This window comes from Mesoplodon bidens, assembly GCF_964165515.1.
Source record: "Mesoplodon bidens genome assembly, chromosome: 3".
NCBI classification, from domain to species: domain Eukaryota; kingdom Metazoa; phylum Chordata; class Mammalia; order Artiodactyla; family Ziphiidae; genus Mesoplodon; species Mesoplodon bidens.
The window spans coordinates 50,469,921-50,483,340 of NC_138178.1; the positions used below are offsets into that span (position 1 = coordinate 50,469,921).

A 13,420-nucleotide genomic window follows, 5' to 3' on the forward strand; every position below is an offset into this window, starting at 1 on the left:
CAGGGAAGCCCTATCATTATTTTTGATGGACTTTCCCTTCATCGGTTCAGCAAACCACATTATCTATAGCTTAGCAGCCATCGTAAATGCTGGATAAACATAGGTTACAAAAATCCATACAACTGTGGGTACATCGTTAGAGTGAAAGTTTTGAAAGCTGAAATACTGATCAGTAGATTGGAAAATGAACACTCAATGACTATATAAAGATCATAAACACATTATAACAAAGAGAAAGTAGGGGAAAGGGGGAAAAAAACCTAAGGATAAGGAACAAGCAAAACAGTTAATATAAAATTCTTTATAAATATTTACGTACGTCCTTTTGGCTTCTGAAACGCAGAAGGCCATATGGATTTTGGCCAACTAGAGGCATCTGAAGTAGCAGAGGGTTGCTCAGAACTAGAATGTTGTTTAGAATTTTCTGAATTCATCAACGGCATTTCAGGTATTTTTCTGGAAATTGGTTTTAAGAGTTCATCCTGCATTTTTAAAATTTCTCCAACTGGATCAAATTTTTTATATACTCGTTTGATAGGTTTTTTTAAAACACATGACTCTTCAGGACTACAAGTAGTATTAGTCTGGTTTCCTACAGAAGCCTGTCCTGAGGAAGAATTTAGGCTAGCTGGTTTAGAACTTAAATTAGAACCCATATCAGCGGTCTTTCCATTACTATTATTTTGACACTCTGTATCAATGATTAAACAGTCTTCATCTGTATCACTATGGAAAAGAATTACACCTTCAGTTTTAGCTGCTTCTGATGTAACGGGCTTTTCCTTTGAATTATTGTCTGTGTTCTCTGGAACATTCACTGTTTCATCAACACACTCCATATCAGAAGCCATATCATTTTTATTAGAGGTTTCAATTTCTGAAGAACTTTCTAATTGTAAGGCATCAGATGTTTTCAAGTCACTATCTTGTACCAAAGACTTCTCAGAATTTGATACATTTTCACCACAGGGGATAAATCCCTGATCATCTTTATTTTTGCACTCTTCAGGGCCATTGTCCATACCAGTCACCAGCTGTTTCTCCTTCTGCAGCTGTTCCATCAGAATCTGAGATAAACTTCTAGAATGAGCAGTAATGTCTGGTGCAGTTGGTGCCTCAGATGTGATTGCTATGCTGGGGGCTGTGGGCATATCTGTCACGTTCGGTACTATGGAAGTACTTGCTGGACTCAGTGACTTTGATGGTTTGGTGGTGGTTACTCCAAAAGTTTCAAGTTCTGTGACGTCATCATCAAAATCCAGATCCAAATTTTCATGGGTCTCAATTTTTCGGCACTCATTAACTTCGTAAGACATCTTAAGAAAATATATTGGCAAACTATTAGCAAAAATTCCAGGCCACCCCTCACCCATCAACGTCCCATCACAAACATAGTTCATACTCTTTAAAAGCAGAAAGAAAAGTCTAACGGCTTTGAAAGGTTCTTGCTTTGACAAACTACTACCAACTAATTTATTTAACCTTACCTTCCCCCACTGAAATGTTGATGAAACACAGAAAAATTTGCCAAGTTGCAATACCACAGGAAATGGGGAACACTTGTGAACTACCGCATCTCAAGAGGTATTTCCACTGATCAAAAACAGACAGGACCACAAAGAAGAAATGTAAGGCCAAATAGGAAGGCAGAAGGTCTTCATTCATACCCACTTTATACACTCTTGCAGAGACTTAGCTGACCAGGAGGAAAGCGTAAGGAAGCTGCTCTCTAATGCAACTGGGGAAGTGTCAACAGCCACTCACATCAATCAGTGACTTTCTTTATACATCTACTCAGGGAAAACAACTCTCAGTAATACGAGGAGAAATGGATCGGAAGTGGTTTTATTGTATTCTGGGACGTGAAGCCACCGAGGTTATAGTTCTTCATGTACTGTTTGGGTAATGGAAGAACTACAGACAGTTCTAATTTATTCAGGAATAAATTATCTTCTCCCCAGGTAGCAACATCTCTCCTCAGTCTGGCAGAGCACTTTAGATAAATACCATGGAATTGCATTACAGTTTAGGATTTGAGAGAAAAATATTCTGACGGCCTCAGGTAGTGAGTAAGAAAGATCTACCTGTGTAAATTCCTTTACCTCTCTCAAACTCAATTTCCTCATCTCTGAAATAGGGATAATAGGGTTATCCTCTTGGGTTTGTTCTAAGGATTAAATGAGAAATTATATATAGAAAGTTTCTTGGCATAGTCCTTGTACATAGTAAGTAGTTTCTCAGCAAATGGTAGCACTTACTAAAATAAAAAGACTACCATATTTAGTCAAAAAATAAAATTAAACTATATGCTGTTTACATGAGGCATTCTTACACAAAACGGTTCAAAACAAAACAATGGGACATGACATCAAGAAATAAAGAAAGAAGGACTAGCAATATTAAGTGTTAGAGAGAAGTCAATGCAAAAAGCATTAGATAGAAAAAGGAATCCTATGTTGAAAAAGATGCAATCCATGATGAATAGATAACGAACTGTGATATGTCAAATAACAACATCAAAATTGTCAAAACTGAAAAATAAAAGGAAAATTTGACAGAAACACAACTGTACTTGGTCACTGATACACTGTCTCTTAGTAAAGATAAGGAGGTAGAAAGTATGAATAATATTTAATGACTGAAACAAAGATACATGAATGACTGAAAACATACATATAGACTGCAAAGATATACCTTTTCCCTCCCAAGGATCGAAGGGGCATTTCCAAAGATGGACTATAAATTAATACACAAAGAAAACATCAATATAGTATAAAGCAGAATCTGTTAAGGTCTGACACTCTGTTTAGAAGAAAATAAAATTAGAAATCATTAAGAAAAAAGTAAACAAACAATAATAAACCCAAGACTTGGAAATTTAAAAACTCTCCAAATTATTGGATAAAAGAAGAAATTAAAATGATAATTACAGAATACTTAAAAAGCAATAAAAATTAGAATGCTGGACATTAAAAATCTGAAGCATCATTCATAGCCTTTTCAAGAAATAGGAAAAGAATAATATAATCACAATAATAAAATGAAGAAATTTCATAAATATAAGACCAAAATTAATGAATTGAGAAACAATGTTCTCAACCCCTGACAGAACAAATTTGGATAAAGTAAAAACAGCAGTTTATCTGTAAATATTTTAGTATGTGGTTATAAAATGATTCTTCTGTAAAACATATTAATTATATCAATAAATTAACACTTCCTTAATGGCTGGAAATATCTAATCACTGTTAAAATTTCCTAGTCCGATAAATTTCTTTTTACAATTGTTTATTGGAATCAGGATCCAACCAAGATCCCTACACTGCATTTGGTTGATGTCTCTCAAATTTATTTGTCAAATGCCTCTCCCCCATACTCTGCCAACTCCCATATCCACCAGGTATTTGTAGAAGAAACTAGATCGGTTATCCTATAAAATTTTCCATATTCTGGATTTTGCATCCCCGTGATATCATTTAACACACTCTTCCCCTACATTTCCTATTAAAATGATCTAGTAGCTTGATCAGATTCAGGCACATTTAAAAAAATCTGAACATGTTATATGTGTTACTGTGTACCTCCCACTTCAATCAGGAGGCTAATGTCGTCTAGTTATCTTTCTTCTTGTGATATTACAACTGTTCTGTTGATTCATCAAGGGTCAACAAACTAATCTAGCCATTAAAATTCCTTGTTAGGGCTTCCCTGGTGGCGCAGTGGTTGAGAGTCCGCCTGCCGATGCAGGGGACACGGGTTCGTGCCCCGGTCCGGGAAGATCCCACATGCCGCGGAGCGGCTGGGCCCGTGAGCCATGGCCGTTGGGCCTGCGCGTCCGGAGCCTGTGCTCCGCAACGGGAGAGGCCACAGCAGTGAGAGGCCCGCATACAGCAAAAAAAAAAAAAAAAAAAAAAATTCCTTGTTAATCTTCTAATGCTTTTAGCAGTCATTGATGATGATCACTGCCCTAGATTCACTATTTCATTCGGAACTGCAAAATGGTAACAGTCACATTTCATCATTACCTGAAATACAGTTTGTACTGGAAAAGTAAGACAGATACTTGAATTTTAAAAAATCAGTTTTCCAAATAAAAAATCAGAATTCAAAAATCAGTTTTCAGACTTGATACACTAGCACCCTCCAAAGGTGACTAATACTTTTTAAAAAAGATATTATTGTGAATTCATGGATTTTAACTATTTCATATGTTTCCATCCACTGCAGTTATTCTTTGTCATGGTCAAACTGACACACTCTGGCCAATGGGAAACCCTTCAAGTTGGCACTGTCATCTTTTGTATATAATTCCAATATTATTATAAGGTTTTTACTTAAGTCCTTTGATTGGCATTTGTATTTCTTATGCTAAAATTCTTAGTTTCTAATATAAATATAAGTACTTATTTGTTTTATCATACTACCTAGTGTGTTCAAAATAACAACAGCAATATCATTACTAATAATATGATTACTAAATGCAGTTTAAGATTTTTTGGCAATTCTTTTTGAACTTAGGATATAAATCTTTAAGGATGTATAGACACAATTCTCTGAGTGACCATTTTCACTTAAACAATATATCTTGGATATCACACTACAGTTGCAGACCTAGAGCTTTCTGATTCTTTTTATAGGCATAACTTGGAGATATTGTGTATTTGGCTCCAAACCACGACAATAAAGCAAATACTACAAAAAAGTGAGTCACACAAATTTTTTTGGTTTCCCAGTACATTTAAAGATATGTTTACACTATAGTCTATTAAGTGTGCAATCGCATTATGTCTTTAAAAATGTACATGTCTTAAGAAAAATACTTTACTACTAAAAAGCACTAACAATCATCTGAGCCTTCAGCAAGCTGTAATAGTAACATCAAAAACTCAGTGATCACAGATCACCATAACAAATATGATTAAGTTTGAAATACTCTAAGAATTACCAAAATGTGACACAGTGACATGAAGTGAGCAAATGCTGTTGGAAAAAGGGCAATGACAGACTTGCTTGATGCAGGGTTACCACAAGCCTTCCATTTGTAAAACAACGCAGCATCTTTGAAGTGCAATAAAGCAATGTGCGATGAAACAAGGTGTGCCTGTAATAGCTGCATAGTATGCTACTGAAGATGTACAGTTTATTTAATAAATACCCTATTAAGGGACATGACGACTGTTTCTAATGAATACCTATAGTTGCAGTGAATACCCTGCACAAATATTTTATTCTTTTCCTAGTGTACTTCTGAGCTACATTTCTAGAAGTGAGATTTCTAGGGCAAAGGATGAACACATTAGTTTTCATCTGTTCTGTGGGTACATCTCTCTTCATTTGACTGTAGAAATGTTATAGCAATTATCTTTTCTTCCTCTAATAACTTTGTAAGAATTTCCATCAACAATCCTCTTCTGTTTCTCATGTTTAATTGAGATGGGCGCACCTGCTTCTGCAGGAGGACAATCCTGTGTGAGAGTGTGCCAGGATAGCTTTCTTAGCTTCATGGCTCTAAGCTCATGCTTCACTGTTACCATGATGTATGTATGTAGGCATGTAGGTTTGTATGTGTCTGTGTGTGCATATAAAAGCTTTAGTACATTCTGATATCTGCTTTCTCTATTTCCCTCTCCCACAATTATCTGAAAACTTATTTTTCCTTTACCTTTAATGTCCTTGTTCTGCTCAATATGAACTTTACCACTGGTGAATTTTCCTGAGCCAAGGCTTTTGTCTTGGAAGGAACTTCAGCTGGTTAGTTTCTAGAGTTCTTAGGACCCAGGTCATCTCAGAACTATTTAAGTTCCCGAGTGCCCCTGCACTCACCTACAAATTAGAGCCCATCCACATTATTTTCACTTCTGTTATTTATTCATTCTTGCATCTTTCACCATCCTCTTTCCATCTGGGATTATTTTCCTTGTGCCTGAAGAACATCCATTAGAGGAGGGCTGCTAGTAGCAAACTCAGTTTTTATTTGAAAATATCTTTTCTTAATTTTTTATTATTTAAGGATATTTCACTGGTTAGAGAATTTTAGTAAGAGGGTTATATTCTCTCAGGAGAATATTTTGTCCCAATGTCTTCTGGCTTCCATCGTTGTTCTTGAGAAGTTACTTGCCAGTCTAACTTTCAGTCCTTTATAGCTAATGTGCCTTTCGTTTCTCTGGTGACTTTTAAGAGTTTTTTTCTTTGTCTCCAAGTATGGTTTGGTCCCATTACCTCTTTTACACCTCCCTTTTGGGTCCAAGTACACAAATGTTAGATATTCTAACTACATTCTCTATACCTTTTGCCCTATTCTCCATATTTTCTTTTTGGTGCCTGTTCCATTATAGTTATTTCAGACGCATCTGCCAGTTTATTAACTCTCTTATCAGTTTTATCCTATGTGCTAATAACCCCCTTTACAGAATACTTAACTGTACTTTTGTTTAAAATAAATAAACAAATAAATATTTATTTATTTGGCTGCATTGGGTCTTCATTGCAGGACACAGGCTTCTCTCTAGTTGCGGCGTGTGGGCTTCTCTCTAGTTGTGGCATGCGGGTTTTCTCTCGCTAGCTGTAGCGTGCAGGATCCAGGGCGTGTGGGCTCTGTAGTTGTGGTGCACAGGCTCCAGAGCATGTGAGCTCTAGTTTGCAGCACGCGGGCTCTCTGGTTGAGGCACACGAGCTCAGTAGTTGTGGCACACGGGCTTAGTTGTCCCACGGCATGTGGGATCTTAGTTCCCCGACCACGGATCTAACCCGCATCCCCTGCATTGCAAGGCATATTCCTTCCAATTAAAGCATGGCCTTAATTTTCTTGCATGCTGTATAATTAAACAGAGTTGGCTCACAGTTTGTGACTAATAATTCTAGGATCCATTTCTGTGAGTTTATTTCTTTGGTCAGTTTGTCATGGTTGTTGCTCAGAGTATCCAGTACATGAAAAGAAACTCCATTTTTATTTACTCCTCCAGTGTCTAGTTATCTTTAAATGTTTTCCAGATGCTATATTTAAAAACTTATTTGTAGAAATAATTTGAGGCTCAAAATGACATTCTGTTCCTCTAAGAATTATTTTCACTTGCTTTTGCTAGGTATCTAGAGACATTAGCAATCCAAAAGCTTCTGAATCCAAGTTCAAGGTCTGAAAACCCAGGATACAATCTACAAGAAAGCTGATGTATTTCTTGTTCACTCTTACTCCTGGGGTATAGCCTTGCAGGGTCCAAGCTCATGGTGGAAAAATGAACTCTGACTTCTGTCCCCCTAGTCCTGTGATGCTGCCAAAAGCACGTTTTCTGTTGCCTCTTCAGAACTGGCAAATACCATTCAGGGCAAAAACTACCCTAAGTGACAGGCTTACCAACCTCGATTCTGGTCTTCTTTAGTATCTCAGTCCTGTAAGTCCCCCCTATCTTGTTAGGTCTTTGATGATTCTAAGAAATAAACTTATTTAATATGTCCAGCTTCTTTTAGTTGTCATCGGTAATGGAAGGCCTGAATTACTTGGTCTGCCATTACTGAAAGAAGTTACTCCATCACTTTTCATCCCTCTTAACCTACTTCATGTTTCTTCATAGCACTTGTTACTTACACCAATATAAATTTTAGGTAGATTTAAAAAATGTAAAACAAAACAAAAAACCAAAAATACTTCCAAAAAACTTAAGTTGGAAGTGCTTTATGACATACACATCATAAAAATACTGAAAGGCAAATGGCAAACCAAAAATATATAAACAAATATGAAAGAAAAAAGGACAATATTCTTAAAATAGTATGAGCTCTTATATGTAAATAAGAAAAAATTTTTCTATTTTATTTTCTAATTTTGTTTGCTCTCTCACTTTATTCAAGTCCCTGTTCAAATTTCCTGTCCTTGGAAAAGCCTTCCTGATCATGAATCCCATTCCCATCTCTTTCCCCTTAACCTACTCCATTTTTCTGCATAGCATTTATCAATACGTGCTTTTTTTTTTTTTTTTGCGGTACCCGGGCCTCTCACTGCCGTGGCCTCTCCTGTTGCGGAGCACAGGCTCCCGATGCGCAGGCTTAGCGGCCATGGCTCACGGGCCCAGCCTCTCCGCGGCATGTGGGATCTTCCCGGACCGGGGCACGAACCCGTGTCCCCTGCATCGGCAGGCGGACTCTCAACCACTGCGCCACCAGGGAAGCCCAATACGTGCTTTTTTGATACTGTTTTAATTATCTGTGCCCTCTGACACTAATGTAAGTTCTGAAAGAAAAGAGACTTCATTTTTATTTACTGCTGTATCCTCAGTGCATGGAACAGTATCTGCTCAATAAATATTTGTGGGGCTTCCCTGGTGGTGCAGTGGTTGAGAGTCCACCTGCCGATGCAGGGGACACGGGTTTGTGCCACGGTCCGCGAAGATCCCACATGCCGTGGAGCGGCTGGGCCCGTGAGCCATGGCCGCTGAGCCTGCGTGTCCGAGCCTGTGCTCCGCAACAGGAGAGGCCACAACAGTGAGAGGCCCGCGTACCGCAAAAAAAAATAAATAAAAAGAAAAAATAAATATTTGTGGAATGGATGAATAAAGTTTTGAATAAACAGAATGTCTTGCTCTAAGAATCATGGGAAAATATTTCAAAATACACAAAATAATAAAAGCTAGTATTTCTGGAGTACCAAGCATTGTTCTAAATGCTTTAGGTGTATTAACTCATTTAATCCCCAATAATTCTGAGTTAGGTTATCATGATACCCATCTTAAAGACAGAGCAAACTAGACACAGAGAGAATATGTAGTTTGCCTACGGTCACGCAGATAATAAGCATACACTAAAAAGGATTAACAATCCGGCAAATTCTTTCTGCCCCAGTCAAACTCATCTGTTCCTTTTCATACTTAAAAACTCTTGAATACGAATGAGACTAATTAAATAAAACCATCACCACTATGATCACCATTACTGACTGAATTTTTAGTACATACGTACTAAAGACTGTGCTCAGCATCTTACTTATAAATATCAAACTTAATCCTGACAGCAATTTTATGAAGTAGGTATTATAATCTTTCTTTTATAAAAGAAGAAAACTGAGGCTGAAGGAGGTTAAATTAGTTGTCTAAAGTCTAGATCCACGTGGGGTTCAATTTTAAGTTTCAATCTCAAGTCTGTATTTTTAACTACCAGATTTAGAGACTTGCAATAAAATGTTATTCTTCAAAAGGACAAACAAGTACATTCTCTTAAGGAAACAAAAGAAAGCATTACATACATCCATTTCAGATATATAATCTTCTGGTTTGTCCATAAATACTGCAGAGACTGGAACAGTTGTGTTTTTGGACATCATGAATTTTAAGGGAACTTCATGGAAGATTTGATTTCTCTCTCTCATTGTCATTTTCTTTTGGGGAAGTGGTGAATTAATATAGATTACTTTAACTGGTTTTGAACCTTAAAACAGAAAAAGAATGGGAGTGATTAGTTACTAGTAGTCATATTTAAAAAAAAAAAACAGGATGTATAACAGAAGAATTACTAAACAAAGAGACACAGGATAGGAAACTGGAAGCACATGTCCCATACGTGTGCCTTGAATGAAAAGATTTTTAAAGTCCCTTAGAGATCTAAGGGCAACAGACTCTTACTGGCAAGAAAAATATGTTCTTTTTCTAACAATTTAAAAAAATATTTTCTGTTTTTTATTGTTATACTTTTACTGTCATTATTACTCAGTTCCTCTTGGGTTATACTTTCAAAAAGTGATAAAATGTTTACCACGGAGAATATATTACATTTAACTCTAATTTGTAGTTTTGTTTTTAGACATAGTCCTTCATTTACTCCAATTATGTTATTACATACAAGAATATTAATTCTAAAAGATATGAGAAAATTATTAAATATGAACAAAAATAGAAGGGGAATAATATTTTGTACAGAATTTATGTGTAAATATTAATTTTACCGTTAAGAGAGACACTATTTTATATTTATAAGTATAGACTTATTTAAATCTGAATTCCAATAATAGGTAAGTAAATAAACCCTGGAAACTAACCCATTTGAGGCTGTCTAATAAAGTATTACATTCCTTTTATTTCAGTGAAAGACAGAAGAACCTCACCATTTCATGTATCTTTGGCCACCCTAAACTATAATTTTTTCTCTACTTCTCACACCCAGCATGCATACAGGTCCTGTAAATCTAATAACTCATTTATGAGTGTCAATTGTATACTTAGCACTATATATTAAAAAGTTCTTCTACTGAATGTAATTGTCAAATTTACATCCTCCTTAAATCAAAACTTAGCTTTTTGTATTTGACAAATGACCACCTATAATTAGACAACTGAAATAGAACTGTTTCAGCTCCTCTTTTGAGAGTGTTACTTGACATGGCAAATCACAAACCTGTGACGGGTATTACTTGAATACACACTGGAATTTCCCACTGTTCCTTGTAGCTTGGTCCATGATTATTTAATAAGGTAAATAATGCTTGACTAGTTAGAGCTATCTGAGGGTGATATCTTGCAACAAGCTTCTCTGCATTTGGGTCTTTACTAATGTCCTGAAAAACAACATAAAACTTGTTACTTGATTACACTTATTGGAAACTTCTTTGATTAAATAATGAAAAGAAGGGAGAAATTCAGGAAGGGTACTTTAGAACAACCAGGTTACATGTACTTTATGAGGTACAGAAGATTGCTTAGGAAGATCCAAAATCACTTTACTACTTACATAATGCATAGCTGCAGCTGTTTGTTCTGGTGTTTCAGTGGTAGGTATGTTATCTTTTGACAGCTGCAACTTTGCAGGCATTGAGGGAAATACTGTTTTCACATATTTTACACTGCCCTAAATTAGAAAAAACATGAATGTTTTATTGCAGAAATCTTGATGTATTTTTTTTCTGAAGTATTTTTTCATCATATGAAACTTATAACTTAAAATTCTTCATTGTCCTAAATGCAAATATCAAATTTAGAGCCTTCTTAAGACAAGACCTTAATGTTTTTACCACCATATAGCTTTTTTTTTTTAAGATTTTATTTATTTATTTATTTTTGGCTGCATTGGGTCTTAGCTGGGTCATGCGGGATCTTTCGTTGTGGTGCGCAGGCTCTCTAGTTGTGGCGCGCAGGCTACAGAGCATGTGGGCTCTATAGTTGGGGTGCGTGGGCTCTGTAGTTGTGGCATGTGGGCTTAGATGCCCTGCAGTAAGTGGGATCTTAGTTCCCCGACCAGGGATCAAATCTGCGTCCCCTGCATTGGAAGGCGGATTCTTAACCATTGTACCATCAGGGAAGTCCCCCATATACGTTTTTTTTAAAACAAGGGTCCAAGATAAGGGTGCCGTGAAATTTTCCCTGTCATTTTAAATTCTAACCTCTCACTTTATGAAGTACAAGTCATGGCAGGGTATAAGAGAAACTCTAAAATATCTTCTTTACACACACATACTTCCAATATAATTTTGAGTAAATCCCCGTAAAAGAAAAGGGGCTTTCTGCTTGTATTCAGAAACATAAGAGATGGAAACTAAGCAAAGAAAATCAAGAAATAAAGTTGGTAGTGATATTTTTTTTAACTTTTTCTTTTTTCTTTAAATATTTATTTATTTATTTGGCTACACCGGGTCTTAGCTGGTGGTACGTGGGATCTTCATTGCGGCAGGTGGGATTTGGTTCCCTGACCAGGGATTGAACCCAGGCTCCCTTCACTGGGAGTGCAGAGTCTTAACCACTGGACCACCAGGGAAGTCCCGGTAGTGATATTTTTAAAAACATCAAGTAATGGTAGTCATACAATAAAAGGGGACACATTTGTACTGCATATTTTAAAAATTCTATCTCGTGACTGCTCAAAACTTAAACATAAATATTGAAATATATCTAAATTATGCTTCTGTGTGAAATACAGATGATGTTTCAGACAAAAATAAGTTTATTTTTATTTTCTTATGGTAAACCTTACCAATGCGAGAAGAGTTTTTTCTAACTTTAATCCCATCTCTATTCTGAATGGGAAGAATCCCATTAAGCTGGTGACTTCATGGAGAGTATAGAATTCTGGATACCTTTTCACTTGTTCAATACAAGCTTTTAAAATTTGCTAAAAAATAAAAATTAAGAGAAATTCATTTTTTGTACTTCTCTAATAATGCAACAAAAATAACTTAGTTACATGTGACTAAATAATTATTCATTTCAAATATGAGCCTCATCTCATTAACCAAACAATCCAGGCATACTGTATATTCCTTACTTGATTTAAACTCTTAGTTTTCATAACAATTCTTTTTAACCTAATTTCTTAAAACATTGATGTTTAATAATACTAAAATTAGCAATTGTATTAAAATTTAAAGTTAGAGAAGACACATCATATTTTCTCTGCTATTTAAGAAACTGTCAAAGAAATAAAGCCACGTGAAAATTTTAACACACTTTATGGGAATAAAAGCAGTTACATGAATGATTAGAAATAAGTAAGTTTAATACCCTAAAAAGATCCCCAAGCACAATGAATTAATGAAGTAGTTATCTTACAGGTCATTCTAACCTTCAATCTAAAAAATAAATAAGGAATTTTATAACTACTTCAAATGATGGAGTATTAAGTATTTTCTTCTCTCCAAAATGTTCTCAAAATATTAATGACTTACCAGGAAATGTAATGAGGAAGAAAAATTCACAGTTTCACCCAAGCATGTGATAACACGTAAATAACTCAAAGAAGCACAGCAGTTTTGGAGGGGGTAGGGGAGTTATAAGACCATACATACTACATTATCTTCTAAGATACAGTCGTCCCTCGCATCTCTGGAATCCCCCATGGATACCAAAATCCAAGGATGCTCAAATCCCTTATATGAAATGGTATAGTACCATCAGCCCTCCATATCCACTGATGTAGAACCCGTGGATACGGAGGGCCAAATGTATGTGTTTTCTCTTCTTCTCTCAATGAACCTTAATCTGAGCCTTTTAGAATATAGTTTGTATCACAAAAGCTTTTAGCAATAAGCATATTTTTATACCTTACACTCTTTCCCTTCAGATATTTATAAAGTGTGTCAAGTTACAAATCAATAACATTACTCCAGTACATCTTCTTATCTATAGTTTCATATCCTCTTCTCTTTCTTTAATCCTCACTCTCTATTATCTTCCACATTTCCCCCCTCAATTCTACGCTTTTCAATAATGACCTTGATATTTAATCAGGATATTACTTGCAATTAAGGCAGATATAGGTTAATATGAAGAAGTTCTGTTTGCTCTTAAAAACGCTAGTAAACTGCAAACTCGGATCTGCATAATATCTTTGCTCCTCATTTATAATATTAGTCAACTTTCACCCCTAATATTCCTATCCTGTAGAAGCCATTACAAAAATCTGAACATGCAAAGGAAAGCAATATATAAGAACTATGTGACATATAGAC

At 35.8% G+C, this 13,420-nt stretch overlaps 1 protein-coding gene across 6 annotated transcripts in view; it reads right to left on the reverse strand.

The window, feature by feature from the left end:
* ICE2 (interactor of little elongation complex ELL subunit 2) overlaps positions 1-13,420 on the reverse strand; it is a 66,159-nt gene that overhangs the window by 29,556 nt on the left and 23,183 nt on the right. For all 6 annotated transcript variants that reach the window (XM_081229367.1, XM_081229366.1, XM_081229365.1 and 3 more), the window contains exons 7-11: positions 11,947-12,084; positions 10,711-10,827; positions 10,378-10,537; positions 9,233-9,414; positions 320-1,316 (exon numbers count right to left, since the gene is read on the reverse strand). In XM_081229367.1, coding sequence (XP_081085493.1) covers positions 320-1,316; positions 9,233-9,414; positions 10,378-10,537; positions 10,711-10,827; positions 11,947-12,084 — 1,594 coding nt within the window. The remainder of the gene's footprint in view (positions 1-319; positions 1,317-9,232; positions 9,415-10,377; positions 10,538-10,710; positions 10,828-11,946; positions 12,085-13,420) is intronic.